General features: G+C 44.0%; 1 protein-coding gene across 1 annotated transcript in view; it reads right to left on the reverse strand.

The window, feature by feature from the left end:
* LOC123506396 (protein yippee-like 5) overlaps positions 1-10,568 on the reverse strand; it is a 13,505-nt gene extending 2,937 nt beyond the window's left edge. The window contains exons 1-4 of the mRNA XM_045258494.1: positions 10,412-10,568; positions 7,610-7,717; positions 848-907; positions 283-399 (exon numbers count right to left, since the gene is read on the reverse strand). Coding sequence (XP_045114429.1) covers positions 283-399; positions 848-907; positions 7,610-7,710 — 278 coding nt within the window. The 5' untranslated portion in view covers positions 7,711-7,717; positions 10,412-10,568. The remainder of the gene's footprint in view (positions 1-282; positions 400-847; positions 908-7,609; positions 7,718-10,411) is intronic.
* Between the last annotated feature and the right edge of the window lie 5,635 nt (positions 10,569-16,203).

Consider the following 16,203-nt stretch of genomic DNA (forward strand, 5'->3'; position numbering starts at 1 on the left):
TATCTTGCTTACTATCTTACTATCTTTACTATCTTACTTACTATCTTACCACTATCTTTACTATCTTACTATTTTACTACTATCTTTACTATCTTACCACTATCTTTACTATCTTACTATCCTATCTTTACTATCTTACTATCTTAACTATCTTACTATCTTGCTTACTATCTTTACTATCTTACTATCTTGCTTACTATCTTACTATCTTTACTATCTTACTTACTATCTTACCACTATCTTTACTATCTTACTATCTTGCTTACTATCTTACTATCTTACCGCTGGTTCTCCTCCGTGGCAAACTCGTAGATCCATCCAAGCTTGGCGCTACAATTCTTGCATGACACATCCCGCACCATATGCCGCCCTGTTAGCATCACTCGGTCCTGTACCTCACTGCAAAAAACGACTATTTTAACTATCAAGGAAGGGAGGTGGGATAGTCAGAATTGCAGGGAAGGTGGAGGAAAGGTGGAGGTAGGTCTGTGTAGGTGGAGGTTAGTGGAGGTAACTTGTGGAGGGAGATATGGAGGAAAGAAGTGGAGGTGGTGGAGGAAAAAATGTGGAAAAATGATTTAGTTTTTGTTACACTATTTTAGAAAAGTACTATTTTGACTATGAAGGAAGTGAGGTGGGATAGTCAAAATGGCAGGGGAGGTGGAGGAAAGGTGGAGGTAGGTCTGTGTAGGTGGAGGTTAGTGGAGGTAACTTGTGGAGGGAGATATAGAGGAAAGAAGTGGAGGTGGTGGAGGGAGCCATTAGCTAAAACCTCGACCATATTTAAACCACCTCTCTCTCTCTCTCTCTCTCTCTCTCTCTCTCTCTCTCTCTCTCTCTCTCTCACCTGTAGGTCAAATTCACGACTCGTTTGAAGAGAAAGGCTCGCCCCGTCGCTCCAGTGAACCTGAAATAGTAATAGTAATAGTAGTAGTAGTAGTAGTAGTAGTAGTAGTAGTAGTAGTAATAGTAGTTTGTTAAAGTCCTTATTGCCTAGTTTCTCTCTTTCTCTCCATCCTAATCTATTTTTCTCTCCAAACAAGCAGAGAGAGAGAGAGAGAGAGTGAGAGAGAGAGAGAGAGAGAGAGAGAGGGGGAGTGGGTAGGTCACGGATTGGAACGGGAAAAAGACGAGGAGAGAGAGAGAGAGATGGAGAGAAGTGAGAGAATACTTAGAGAGAGAGAGAAAGTGAGATAGAGATAGAAAGAGAGATAGAGAGCAGTGTATATAGACTTCAGACCCACAGGGAGTTCCACAGCATACCACAGAAAAACGGGAGAATTAATTAACGCTTCACAGTATGATGTGTCCGCTCGACCTTCCCAATAACGGACAAATGCGTGCACCTGTCCGTAAATTGCAAAAGTCCGTAAAAAAAAAGCTGTGTACGTCAAATTTTGTGTAATTATTAGGAAATGATTACATAGGATTTCTTATCAAACACTCTCTCTCTCTCTCTCTTAAAAATTCTCTATTTAAACCTCACAAACTAAATAATTTCCATAATTCTAAACCTTGTATTTTCTATATGACTGCAGTGTCCGTAAAGTGTCCATACGTAACACATTAGCATAATTAATCACAAGATACATTAATACGAGCCTTATATAGCTTGCATACGTGACTAAAAACATCTTGCAAACAACAATACAGTATTTAAATCCCTTTACGTCACCCTGTCTTGAGAGAGAGAGAGAGAGAGAGAGAGTTTGATAATAAGTTCTGGGCTTAGTTTGACGTGGAAAGCTTATCAAATTCTCTGTCTAAATCCTTAAATAATCTTTGTTCCCAAAATAACAGCAAATCTTCGTAAACGTCTCCCTTCAACCCTCAATCTTCAATCTACGGGCCTCCAGACTGCTTTGAGTGAGTGTTTTAGGCCTACAATTTCTCTACAAACATCTTAAATAATCTTCGTTCTAATAATAACAGCAAATCTTCGTAAACGTCTCCCTTCAACCCTCAATCTTCAATCTACGAGCCTCCAGATTGCTTTGAGTGAGCGTTTTAGGCCTACAATTTCTCTACAAACATCTTAAATAATCTTCGTTCTAATAATAACAGCAAATCTTCGTAAACGTCTTCCTTCCATCCTCAATCTTCAATCTACGAGCCTCCAGATTGCTTTGAGAGAGTGTTTTAGGCCTACAATTTCTCTACAAACATCTTAAATAATCTTCGTTGCAATAATAATAGCAAATCTTCGTAAACGTCTTCCTTCAACCCTCAATCTTCAATCTACGAGCCTCCAGACTGCTTTGAGTGAGTGTTTTAGGCCTACAATTTCTCTACAAACATCTTAAAATACATCTTTGTTTCCTTCAACCCTCAATCTTCAATCTACGAACCTCCAGACTGCTTTGAGAGAGTGTTTTAGGCCTACAATTTCTCTACAAACATCTTAAATAATCTTCGTTGCAATAATAACAGCAAATCTTCATAAACGTCTTCCTTCAACCCTCAATCTTCAATCTACGGGCCTCCTGGTTGCTTTGAGTGAGTGTTTTAGGCCTACAATTTCTCTACAAACATCTTAAAATACATGTTCGTTCTAATAATAACAGCAAATCTTCGTAAACGTCTTCCTTCAACCCTCAATCTTCAATCTACGAGCCTCCAGACTGCTTTGAGAGAGTGTTTTAGGCCTACAATTTCTCTACAAACATTCTTAAATAATCTTCGTTGCAATAATAACAGCAAATCTTCGTAAACGTCTTCCTTCAACCCTCAATCTTCAATCTACGAGCCTCCAGATTGCTTTGAGAGAGTGTTTTAGGCCTACAATTTCTCTACAAACATCTTAAAATACATGTTTGTTGCAATAATAACAGCAAATCTTCGTAAACGTCTTCCTTCAACCCTCAATCTTCAATCTACGAGCCTCCAGATTGCTTTGAGTGAGTGTTTTAGGCCTACAATTTCTCTACAAACATCTTAAATAATCTTCGTTGCAATAATAACAGCAAATCTTCGTAAACGTCTTCCTTCAACCCTCAATCTTCAATCTACGAGCCTCCAGACTGCTTTGAGAGAGTGTTTTAGGCCTACAATTTCTCTACAAACATTCTTAAATAATCTTCGTTGCAATAATAACAGCAAATCTTCATAAACGTCTCCCTTCAACCCTCAATCTTCAATCTACGAGCCTCCAGACTGCTTTGAGTGAGTGTTTTAGGCCTACAATTTCTCTACAAACATCTTAAATAATCTTCGTTCTAATAATAACAGCAAATCTTCGTAAACGTCTTCCTTTCCACCCTCAATCTTCAATCTACGAGCCTCCAGACTGCTTTGAGAGAGTGTTTTAGGCCTACAATTTCTCTACAAATATCCGTACAACACGATACACATTTCAAGGAGTGTGTCGCTGTGTATCGCTGATAAATGCAATGGTTTAATTCACACACACAGCTTCTGGTCTGCTCTGATACACGATGTGGTATTTGACACATTTTAAGACTCAAATATAGTGTATCATTGTACTGAGTCATGTATCAGGCTAGAAATTTGATACAGAGTGGTATTTCTGCCTTTTCTCTGTGTGTCATACAGAATAAGACGTGAATCTTTCCACTGTGACACATTTTAAGACTCAAATATAGTGTATCATTGTACTGAGCCATGTATCAAGCTAGACATTTGATACAGAGTGGTATTTCTGCCTTTTCTCTGTGTGTCATACAGAATAAGACGTGAATCTTTCCACTGTGACACATTTCAAAGCTCAAATATAGTGTATCATTGTACTGAGCCATGTATCACCCCAGCCGTTTGATACAGAGTGGTATTTCTGCCTTTTCTCTGTGTGTGATACAGAATAAGACGTGAATCTTTCCACTGTGACACATTTCAAAGCTCAAATATAGTGTATCATTGTACTGAGTCATGTATCACCCCAGCCGTTTGATACAGAGTGGTATTTTTGCCTTTTCTCTGTGTGTCATACAGAATAAGACGTGAATCTTTCCACTGTGACACATTTTAAGACTCAAATATAGTGTATCATTGTACTGAGTCATGTATCAGGCTAGAAATTTGATACAGAGTGGTATTTCTGCCTTTTCTCTGTGTGTCATACAGAATAAGACGTGAATCTTTCCCTGTGACACATTTCAAAGCTCAAATGTAGTGTATCATTGTACTGAGTCATGTATCAGGCTAGAAATTTGATACACAGTGATATTTCTGCCTTTTCTCTGTGTGTGATACAGAATAAGACGTGAATCTTTCCACTGTGACACATTTTAAGACTCAAATATAGTGTATCATTGTACTGAGTCATGTATCAAGCTAGACATTTGATACAGAGTGGTATTTCTGCCTTTTCTCTGTGTGTGATACAGAATAAGACGTGAATCTTTCTTGTGACACATTTTAAGACTCAAATATAGTGTATCATTGTACTGAGTCATGTATCAGGCTAGATATTTGATACAGAGTGGTATTTCTGCCTTTTCTCTGTGTGTGATACAGAATAAGACGTGAATCTTTCCACTGTGACACATTTAAGACTCAAATATAGTGTATCATTGTACTGAGTCATGTATCAAGCTAGACATTTGATACACAGTGGTATTTCTGCCTTTTCTCTGTGTGTGATACAGAATAAGACGTGAATCTTTCCACTGTGACACATTTTAAGACTCAAATATAGTGTATCATTGTACTGAGTCATGTATCAAGCTAGACATTTGATACACAGTGGTATTTCTGCCTTTTCTCTGTGTGTGATACAGAATAAGACGTGAATCTTTCCACTGTGACACATTTTAAGACTCAAATATAGTGTATCATTGTACTGAGCCATGTATCACCCCAGCCGTTTGATACAGAGTGGTATTTTTGCCTTTTCTCTGTGTGTCATACAGAATAAGACGTGAATCTTTCTTGTGACACATTTCAAGACTCAAATATAGTGTATCATTGTACTGAGTCATGTATCAGGCTAGACGTTTGATACAGAGTGGTATTTCTGCCTTATGTATGTGTGTGATACAGAAAAACGCATGAATCTTTCCACTGTGACACATTTCAAAGCTCAAATGTAGTGTATCGTTGAATATTTAACACTTTTGACACACAGAACATTTTAAGACACTCACATTAAATAAATTAATAATGTTTCTGGTGTCTCTTTTTTTTTCACATAATTCAGCCATATTTGACATTCATACAGGCGGAAATACAATAATTTACGTAATATTGAAGAAAATATTGAATTGTTTTTAAATTCACATACGAAAAGTCACTCTGTCCACTCCCCTCTCTCTCTCACTTTTCTCTCCATCTCTCCCTCTCACTTTCTCTCTCTCCAAGTGTCCCTACGTGTTTCTCTCCACAATTCTCTCCATCCTGGTCTTTTTTTCTCTCCAATCCGTCACCTACCCACTCCCCTCTCTCTCTCACTTTTCTCTCCATCTCTCTCTCTCACTTTCTCTCCCTCCAAGTGTCCCTACGTGTTTCTCTCCACAATTCTCTCCATCCTAGTCTTTTTTCTCCAATCCGTCACCTACCCACTCCCTCTCTCTCACTTTTCTCTCCATCTCTCCTCTCACTTTCTCTCTCTAAGTGTCCCTACGTGTTTCTCTCCACAATTCTCTCCATCCTAGTCTTTTTTCTCTCCAATCCGTCATCTACCCACCCCTCTCTCTCTCACTTTTCTCTCCATCTCTCCCTCTCACTTTCTCTCCTCCAAGTGTCCCTATGTGTTTCTCTCACAATTCTCTCCATCCTAAACATTTTTCTCTCCAATCCGTCACCTACCCACTCCTCTCTCTCTCACTTTTCTCTCCATCTCTCCTCTCACTTTCCCTCCTCTAAGTGTCCCTACGTGTTTCTCTCCACAATTCTCTCCATCCTAGTCTTTTTTTCTCTCCAATCCGTCACCTACCCACTCCCTCTCTCTCTCACTTTTCTCTCCATCTCTCCCTCTCACTTTCTCTCTCTCTAAGTGTCCCTATGTGTTTCTCTCCACAATTCTCTCCATCCTAGTCTTTTTTTCTCTCTAATCCGTCACCTACCCACTCCCCTCTCACTCTCACTTTTCTCTCCATCTCTCCTCTCACTTTCTCTCCTCCAAGTGTCCCTATGTGTTTCTCTCACAATTCTCTCCATCCTAGTCTTTTTCTCTCCAATCCGTCACCTACCCACTCCTCTCCCACTCTCACTTTTCTCTCCATCTCTCCTCTCACTTTCCCTCCTCTAAGTGTCCCTACGTGTTTCTCTCCACAATTCTCTCCATCCTAGTCTTTTTTTCTCTCCAATCTGCCACCTACCCACTCCCCTCTCACTCTCACTTTTCTCTCCATCTCTCCCTCTCACTTTCTCTCCCTCCAAGTGTCCCTACGTGTTTCTCTCCACAATTCTCTCCATCCTAGTCTTTTTTCTCTCCAATCCGTCACCTACCCACTCCCTCTCACTCTCACTTTTCTCTCCATCTCTCCTCTCACTTTCTCTCTCTAAGTGTCCCTACGTGTTTCTCTCACAATTCTCTCCATCCTAGTGTTTTTTCTCTCAATCCGTCACCTACCCACTCCCCTCTCACTCTCACTTTTCTCTCCATCTCTCCTCTCACTTTCTCTCTCTAAGTGTCCCTATGTGTTTCTCTCACAATTCTCTCCATCCTAGTCTTTTTTCTCTCCAATCCGTCACCTACCCACTCCCTCTCACTCTCACTTTTCTCTCCATCTCTCCTCTCACTTTCCCTCCCTCCAAGTGTCCCTACGTGTTTCTCTCCACAATTCTCTCCATCCTAAACTTTTTCTCTCCAATCCGTCACCTACCCACTCCCCTCTCTCTCTCACTTTTCTCTCCATCTCTCCTCTCACTTTCTCTCCCTCTAAGTGTCCCTACGTGTTTCTCTCCACAATTCTCTCCATCCTAGTCTTTTTTTCTCTCCAATCCGTCACCTACCCACTCCCCTCTCACTCTCACTTTTCTCTCCATCTCCCTCTCTCACTTTCTCTCCCTCCAAGTGTCCCTACATGTTTCTCTCCACAATTCTCTCCATCCTAGTCTTTTTCTCTCCAATCCGTCACCTACCCACTCCCCTCTCTCTCTCACTTTTCTCTCCATCTCTCCCTCTCACTTTCTCTCCCTCAAAGCATCCCTACATGTTTCTCTCCACAATTCTCTCCATCCTAGTCTTTTTTTCTCTCCAATCTGCCACCTACCCACTCCTCTCACACTCTCACTTTTCTCTCCATCTCTCCCTCTCACTTTCTCTCCCTCAAAGTGTCCCTACATGTTTCTCTCCACAATTCTCTCCATCCTAGTCTTTTTTCTCTCCAATCCGTCACCTACCCACTCCCTCTCACTCTCACTTTTCTCTCCATCTCTCCCTCTCACTTTTTCTCTCTCTAAGTGTCCCTATGTGTTTCTCTCCACAATTCTCTCCATCCTAGTCTTTTTTTCTCTCCAATCCGTCACCTACCCACTCCCCTCTCACTCTCACTTTTCTCTCCATCTCCCTCTCTCACTTTCTCTCCCTCCAAGTGTCCCTACATGTTTCTCTCCACAATTCTCTCCATCCTGGTCTTTTTTTCTCTCCAATCCGTCACCTACCCACTCCCCTCTCACTCTCACTTTTCTCTCCATCTCTCCCTCTCACCTGGTGGAGATAAGTTCCGTCCTGTTCGTGAGGATTGTGTAGCAAGTGGCACAGGAGAAGAGCCGTGTTCCTCCAAGGTGCTCCAAGAATATACGACCCATTCTTGCTCTGGGGAGACAAAATATATATTACACCAAGTCTCATTCTTTCCTCCATATCTCCCTCCACAAGTTACCTCCACACTCCTCCACCTACACAGACCTTCCTCCATGTTTCCTCCACCTTCTCTCCAATTTTGACTATCCTACCACCCTCCTATCATAGTCAAAATAGTACTTTTCTGAGATAGTCTAACATCAAAACATGACATTTTTTTTACAATTTTACCTCCAAAAGTCTGCAATCTTTCCTCCATATCTCCCTCCACAAGTTACCTCCACACTCCTCCACCTACACAGACCTTCCTCCATGTTTCCTCCACCTTCCCTCCAAGTCTGACTATCCTAACACCCTCCTATCATAGTCAAAATAGTACTTTTCTGAGATAGTCTAACATCAAAACATGACATTTTTTTTACAATTTTACCTCCAAAAGTCTGCAATCTTTCCTCCATATCTCCCTCCACAAGTTACCTCCACACTCCTCCACCTACACAGACCTTCCTCCATGTTTCCTCCACCTTCCCTCCAAGTCTGACTATCCTACCACCCTCCTATCATAGTCAAAATAGTACTTTTCTGAGATAGTCTAACATCAAAACATGACATTTTTTTACAATTTTACCTCCAAAAGTCTGCAATCTTTCCTCCATATCTCCCTCCACAAGTTACCTCCACACTGCTCCATCTACACAGACCTTCCTCCATGTTTCCTCCACCTTCCCTCCAAGTCTGACTATCCTACCACCCTCCTATCATAGTCAAAATAGTACTTTTCTGAGATAGTCTAACATCAAAACATGACATTTTTTTTACAATTTTACCTCCAGGATTGGTTGTTGAAATCCTGCATTGTCACTGCAGTTAGGTTACGTTGTGGAAAAATTATCTGCTTTTGTTGTGAGACTATCTTAGAAAATGACTATTTTAACTATCAAGGAAGGGAGGTAGGATAGTCAGAATTGCAGGGAAGGTGGAGGAAAGGTGGAGGAGGGTCTGTGTAGGTGGAGATAGGTGGAGGTAACTTGTGGAGGGAGATATGGAGGAAAGAAGTGGAAGTGGTGGAGGAAAAAATGTGGAAAAATTATCTGGTTTTGTTGTGAGACTATCTTAGAAAACGACTATTTTACTATCAAGAAAGGGAGGTGGGATAGTCAGAATTGCAGGGAAGGTGGAGGAAAGGTGGAGGAGGGTCTGTGTAAGTGGAGATAGGTGGAGGTAACTTGTGGAGGGAGATATGGAGGAAAGAAGTGGAGGTGGTGGAGGAAAAAATGTGAAAAAATTATCTGGTTTTGTTAACATAACCTAACCTAACATAAATAATAGGATAACAAAGGGCCACCAGGGCCCATCTAGGTCATCCTGTATCAGTCACACAGCGACCTCGTCATCAGTACTTAAAGATACACTTACAAGTACACAATACATTATATACTAATTCTAAATATTTGGTCCATTAACAGGGCTAAGTCCTGCAGTGAATTCCTCTACAATCTGTGATCCCCATACATGGGGATCATGTCTTGTTTAACTATAGTCAATTTCTTATAAAAACTATCATGCAGTGCTATACATAATTATAAATCTAATAAATTTAAGTGCTTATCTAATCTGTTTTTCAACATTGTCAAACTAGTGCTATTTACAACCCTCTCTGGCAATGCATTCCAGAAGTCTACCACTCTATGACTAAAGAAATATTTTCTTGTATCTAACCTGCAGCCTTGCTTTCTAATGTTCCTGCCATGATTTGTAGTCCTACTTCCCTCCTCTAAGGTAAAGAAAGATCTCACATCTATGTAGTTTGTATCTGAGAACATTTGAAATAACTCTATCATATCCCCTCTTATACATCTCCTCTCAAATGAAAACATGTTTAATTCCTTTAATCTATCTCTATACTCCAGGCGCTTTAATGCTGGTATCATCCTAGTTGCTCTTCTCTGAACTGCTTCTAACATGTTGATATCCTGCCTATAGTGGGGTGACCAGGCCTCTATGCAATACTCTAAATGGGGCCTAACATAGGAATTATATAAGCTACGCACCACTTCCTTACTTTTATAACTAACGACCACAAATTGTAGAGGATTTCGCTGCAGGACTTAGCCCTGTTAATGGGCCAAATATTTAGAATTATTATATAATGTATTGTGTACTTGTAAGTGTATCTTCAAGTACTGATGAGTACTTGTGAGACTATCTTAGAAAACGACTATTTTTACTATCAAGGAAGGGAGGTGGGATAGTCAGAATTGCAGGAAGGTGGAGGAAAGATGGAGGAGGGTCTGTGTAGGTGGAGATAGGTGGAGGTAACTTGTGGAGGGAGATATGGAGGGAAGAATAAGAGGTGGTGGAGGAAAAACTAAAAAGAAATGTTGGGTTTTGGTGAGACTATCTTAGAAAACGACTATTTTAACTATCAAGGAAGGGAGATAGGATAGTCAGGCTTGGTTGGAAGGTGGAGGAGACATGGAGGAAACAGTCTACCAGTGGAGGAAAGTGGAGGAAACATGTGGAGGGAAATACGGAGGAAAGAAGACAAACAAAACATTTCCTCATACACCTAATCTCTACTACGCCATAACAATGACACACACACACACACTCTTATTTGCCTATTTTTCTACTATTTCCCGCCTTATTTCCTAGCCCTTGACTATCAGCGGGGATAGTACAAGGACTAATCTACTAATCCCTCACCTTCCGAGTCCTTTAGACCTTCTGGGTAGGTCTAAAAATGGAAAAAAGATAAAATATTTGCGTCCCCTTGTCTGTGTTATGAGGTTGTTGATGAGCGCGTTGCCTTTTCATCAGTCCACTCTCTCTCTCTCTCTCTCTCTCTCTCTATTGTGTTCCTAACTGCTCCTTCCTTCAATTCTAAGGGTCGTGGAGGGTAATTTATTTATATTTTCTATTCTATTCCTCAAAAAAACACGTTTCCAATAATATTTTGGTGGTTTTACAGGTGAATCAAGATTTGTTTTGAGTTGGGCCTTTGTATCAGCAGAGCCTGTAGGAAAAATAAGGAAAAAAACACTCAAAACAACAAAGATGACAATTACCATCTTTCACACCATTAGTTCCTGCATCTAGCACGCCATATTCTCTACAGGAACGCTTTTATAGCCTCAATCATCCTTCCATTCGTCTCCCCACAGAGTCCCAGCAGCACCACCATCCATTCCCTTCCTGTCATCTCCACTCTGTCATGTCCCAGCTCACTCAGCACCACTTGCATCATCTCATACCTGTCTCTGGCATACTTCACACACTCCACCACCACATACTCCACCGTCTCATCCTCTCCCATGTCACACATCGGGCACACTTTGCTGCAGGACTCACACCATCTATAATTCCTTGCATTCACATCCATGCACTGTGCCCTAGCTCGGAAGAGAAGGTCCCCACTCAGGCTTCCATCATACCACTTTTCATACATTGGGGCCTCTTTCTCTCTATACCATTCCAAGGTACTCTTTTGCTTAATCTTATTCCTCCAGTCATCCAGTCCCACACCTTTCACTACTCTGTCTATCTCACTTCTCCACTTCCTTACACCCCATTCTCTACCCTCTCCATTTCTAACTATCATACTCTAGTCTCTCTCTAAGTGCCTTCCTTCTACCTGCTGAAAAGCCCAACTAGCTACTAGCCCACTCTTCACCACCATCCTGACACACCTCTTCCCCCACTTGCTACTCCTGACATTCCACACAAACACTTTTCTCACTATCCTTGCATCGTTCATTCGTTCTAACCTAGCCTTATACTTTAGGGTCGCTTTTACATATCTCTCTCTAAAAGTGCTCCAACCCATGTCTCCCCTAAGGGCCTCTACTGCTGCATATCTAGGTGCATTAAGTGGCATTCTTGCAACTCTATTCTGCCCTATTTCTAACTTTTCTAGTTCACTCTCATTCCAAGCAGTCACATCCATACTGTACATGATGCTCGGAACAGCCACGCTCTTCCAGTCTCACAGCACGTCATATTTACTCGCCCTCATCCTTGCTGCACTTCCTAGACGACCTTCACACTGATTTGCCATGCTTATCTTCTCACATCTTTATCTTTACACAGCCATCCGGACTCATCCACATCCCCAGATACTGTCTGCTGCATCTCGTTCACTCCTAATCTCCACACATGGTTCCTCTCATCCTCTGATCCATTCACAACCATTACCTTGCTCTTTTCACTGCTAAACCTCACTCCAAAGTCTCTTCCATACCAATATATATATAAATGACTCTCTGCTTATCTTTGAGAGAGAGAGAGAGAGAGAGAGAGAGAGAGAGAACAGTAGTGAAAACGTTGCGGCACCACTGTACAGAGACGCTCGCCCCCCCCATGGCCGTAAATCAAGGCTGGGTCAGACTATAGTTTATACTTAGCTCTTGTATCCACATACATACTTCGCACTATGTTAACTATCTTTGAACTTAGCCCAATTGCCAGAACGTGCCAAAATGGCATTTTTTGCCATAAATTTAACATTTTTCGAAAATATGCCTTTTTTCTTTGGCAGTAGTATAATGGTGCCATAAAAATGCCAATCTTTGTCGCAGAGTTGCCATGAAATGCCAAAATTACAATTGCGTGTATATGACTGGAACCAAAATCATACCCGTATCGCGTCATTCGCGTATTTTTGGTGTAATGTTTATAACTTTAAGAATGCAACAGATACGTGCTGCTTCAGAACTTTGGCAAAATTAGTCTTAGATAAGTTATGCCTACCTATTTCAAATGCATATGTTGAGAGAGTTTTTAGTCAGGCTACCCTTGCAAAGACTAAGGTAAGAAATAAGATGGGGCACAAGTTATTAAAAAGCATTTTGATGATTAGATCACACCTGATGTTGAATAATTTTTGTTGCAAGGATTTTGTTGTAACAGAAGAGATGGTAAATAGATTCAATTCAAGTATGTATGCACATGATACAAATGAAGATGATGCTGATACATTTGATGATGTTGAATTAATTTCTGAAATTTTGCAGGAATAAGTGTGTGTGTGTGTGTGTGTGTGTGTGTTATAATCAGCCCAAAACAGTAGCATTATTTTCAATAAAGGATTATCGCTTTTAAACAGGTAAAGTTTTTTTTTTATAATTTGAAAAGATTTAATATTTATTTTGAATAAAGGATTGTAATTTTTTATTTTAATTTTCTCTTTCCCTTGATAAGTGCCATAAACTCTGCCATTTTCGAAAAAAAAATTGCCATAAAATGCCAAAAATCATGAGCACAGCAGCCAATGAAATATTGCGGGACCTGGCAACCCTGCTTGCCAGGCGTGAATTACACACACACACACACACACACACACACACACACACACACACACACACACACAGCTACATACTATCACTAATTGGTGTTAGCTATCACTGCTTCATTAAGGAAATGTTATCCCTTCATCCTATAATAGTACATAGAGCGAGTCTAACTCTTAAATAGGAGCATGGAGCATTGGTGAAATGTTGTGCAACACTGTGTAACACCAGAGGACCGGGGTTCGATTCCCTGGCCGGGTGGAGATATTTGGGTGTGTCTCCTTTGACGTGTAGCCCCTGTTCACTGTTCACTGTTCACTGTTCAGTGTTCACCTAGCAGTGAGTAGGTACGGGATGTAAATCGAGGAGTTGTGACCTTGTTGTCCCGGTGTGTGGTGTGTGCCTGGTCTCAGGCCTAGCCCAAGATCGGAAATAATGAGCTCTGAGCTCGTTCCGTAGGGTAACGTCTGGCTGTCTCGTCAGAGACTGCACCAGATCAAACACTGAAACACACACACACAAACAAACACACACACACTGAGGGAAAGTACAGTTAGTTGTTAGATTGTTAGGGTGTGTGTGTGTGTGTGTGTGTGTGTGTTTAGCGAGAATCAGGACAGCAAGACCACAACCCCTCCAGTTACACCCCGTACCTATTTACTGCTAGGTGAACACACCCCACACATTAAGAGCCGCGCCCATTTGTCTCGTCGCCTCCGGGACTCGAAGCCGGGGCTCTCGATTGTGGTCGAGCGTGCTAACCACCAAGATAAAGAGAAAGAACAAATAAATTCCCCCACCCACGCACATTCCGTGACGTCAACGCTTATCAGAGAGAGAGAGAGAGAGAGAGAGAGATTCTATAGTAAGGAAGAGATTTGATAAAGCATAAGGTGTCAGGGCGTCAAATAAGACTCGCGAGATAACCTTCAATCTTCGTTATCACACAAGCGCACAGACAGAACATCTCTCTCTCTCTCTCTCTCTCTCTTATTAGCGAACAACAGCGTCGGTACACCCATTGCTGGCAGTAATTAGTGGTGGTGGTGGTTGTATGCAGTTTTATTGGTCCATAAGACAGTAGAGAGTTAGACATGGCGCTGTGTGTGTGTGTGTGTGTGTGTGTGTGTGTGTATACCATGAAAGGACTGTCGTTGTGATATGAAAGGACTCTGAATCAAGCCTCTAGAAGTGCAGCCTAGGCCAGTACTGTCCCGAGCAGGGCCTCCGCTTCCACCCGCCCACGGCAAGCCAGCACCAGCACGCCCACACTCACCACCACACCCACGCCTACCAGACTGCTGACACTCACTACTACTGCCTGGCTGGCGGTGGTAGTGGTGGTGGTGACGGTGGTGGCGGTGAGGGGCGAGTAGCCGTAGCGTGTGTGTGTGGCAGACGTGAGCCTGATGGTGGCTGGCAGGTGGTGGTGAGGGAAGTGCAGAGTGAGTGCCGTGGTGTTCCTGGAGCCCAGCACGTAGGTGAGGCTTAGGTGTCCCTCCTGCACCGCCGCTGCGAGGTGTAGGGAGAGGATTCCCTGCAGATGATCACGAGGGATGGACGCCTCCGCTTTGTTGAAGACGTCACAGACCCAGCCAATCATCGTCACATCGTCATCTTCTGAATCCAAAGCCGCCTGACCCAGCCTCCTCCCGGCCTGGTCCAGCACCTGCGCACTCATGGACCAGCCACTCCGGGCGTGGACGGCGGGGTACAGGGTGAGCAGGACGGGCAGGGCCAGCGTGAGGCTCTGCGTGGTGGCTGTGGCGCAGGGCACTGTAGAGCACTGGGGGGGCGTCACTGCTGTCTCAGGGTAGGTAGGGCCGATACAGTCCTGCTGCTGGATTGCTGGGGCGGTAGAGGCCAGCAGGACCCGAAGCAGCAGTAGCAGCAGGAGCAGCGGGAGCGTGAGCATGGCGGAGACTGAGGGGCGGGAAGGAAGGCAGGAAGTCTCGGCGCTCTTCCTTCTATCTCTTCTTCCTTCTTCCTGCCTTCCTCCTCACACTTCCTCTCGCCTCTCCTCCAAACAATGACGCTCATGTTCACTATCACTGTGTGTGTGTGTGTGTGTGTGTGTGTCGCTTCAGCAATCAGTGAATACTGTTAGTACAAAGTGTTACCAACAAATACAAGTGTTGACGCTCTTCGACCTTAGGTGGGCCACAAAGGACACCGGCAGGGCTCCTCCGCCTGCCAGGGCCCGGCGTGGGGTGCGGAGAGGTTAGGCGTGTTCGTGTCACACACACACACACACACACACACACACACACACACACACACACACTGACCTGATTAATATGTTTGTGTTCTGATCAGCACAGGCCACTGAGTGAAGCACAGCGCCGCAGCGGAACCATCACACTACCACCGCGGCCGTCATGGGGGAGGCGTCGTGGCGAAGGTGGTGCTGGTGGAGGGAGTGTCTGGTGGTGGTGGTGGTGGTGGTGGCGGCGTCAGAGGCGGCAGGACAGCAGACGCCTTGTGAGGTGCTGGACAGCAGCCTGCAGTCCACCTTCCCGCTGCCCACCACCTCACCCTGCGCCCCTCGGAGCCTCAGTGGCGGCTGGACTTTGCTGTGCATGAGACACACGCGGCCTCCACAGCCTGTGTCCGCGTGGAACAGAAGTCTAAGGTTTCCAGCGTGCGGTTCAAGCTGTACAAGGGAACCTGCAGTAACGGCACGCTCGTCGACTTTGGCTTCCTATATGACGTGACCTTTCTGCCCACCGCCTGGACTCTCCTGCAGGTGCAGGTCAAGGACAACTCGGTGGTGGTGGAGCCCTCAGGGGCCGCTGCTGTGGTGCTGCAGGACAGGGACGTGCCCCTGAGCTGTGACACCCTGCAGGTAAGTGCGGTGCAGGACGTGGAGGCGGCGGTGGGGTGCCGCGTGAGGTGTCCGCACTACAAGCACTCCTCGGGGCGCGGCGGGAACAAAGACGTCTTGACCACCCGGCGGGACAATGCTCGGTTCTACTTCCGGCCCGGCGAGGACTCAGTGAGGCTGCAGCTCCAGGGGGCGTGCACCACCACGCGGGGCGCCACCTTGTACCCGCACCTCGCCGACATCACGCCGTCCCGCGCCGGCTGGCAACTGGTGGAGGTGCGGCACCACGGCGGCGTGGCGCAGGTCACCCTGGACAACGTGATGGTGTGGAGCAGGGAGCTGCCGCCCCAGTGTGCCTTCCTGGGATACACAGTGACCATCGAGGG

Source organism: Portunus trituberculatus, chromosome 2 (assembly GCF_017591435.1).
Source record: "Portunus trituberculatus isolate SZX2019 chromosome 2, ASM1759143v1, whole genome shotgun sequence".
Taxonomy (NCBI): Eukaryota; Metazoa; Arthropoda; class Malacostraca; order Decapoda; family Portunidae; genus Portunus; species Portunus trituberculatus.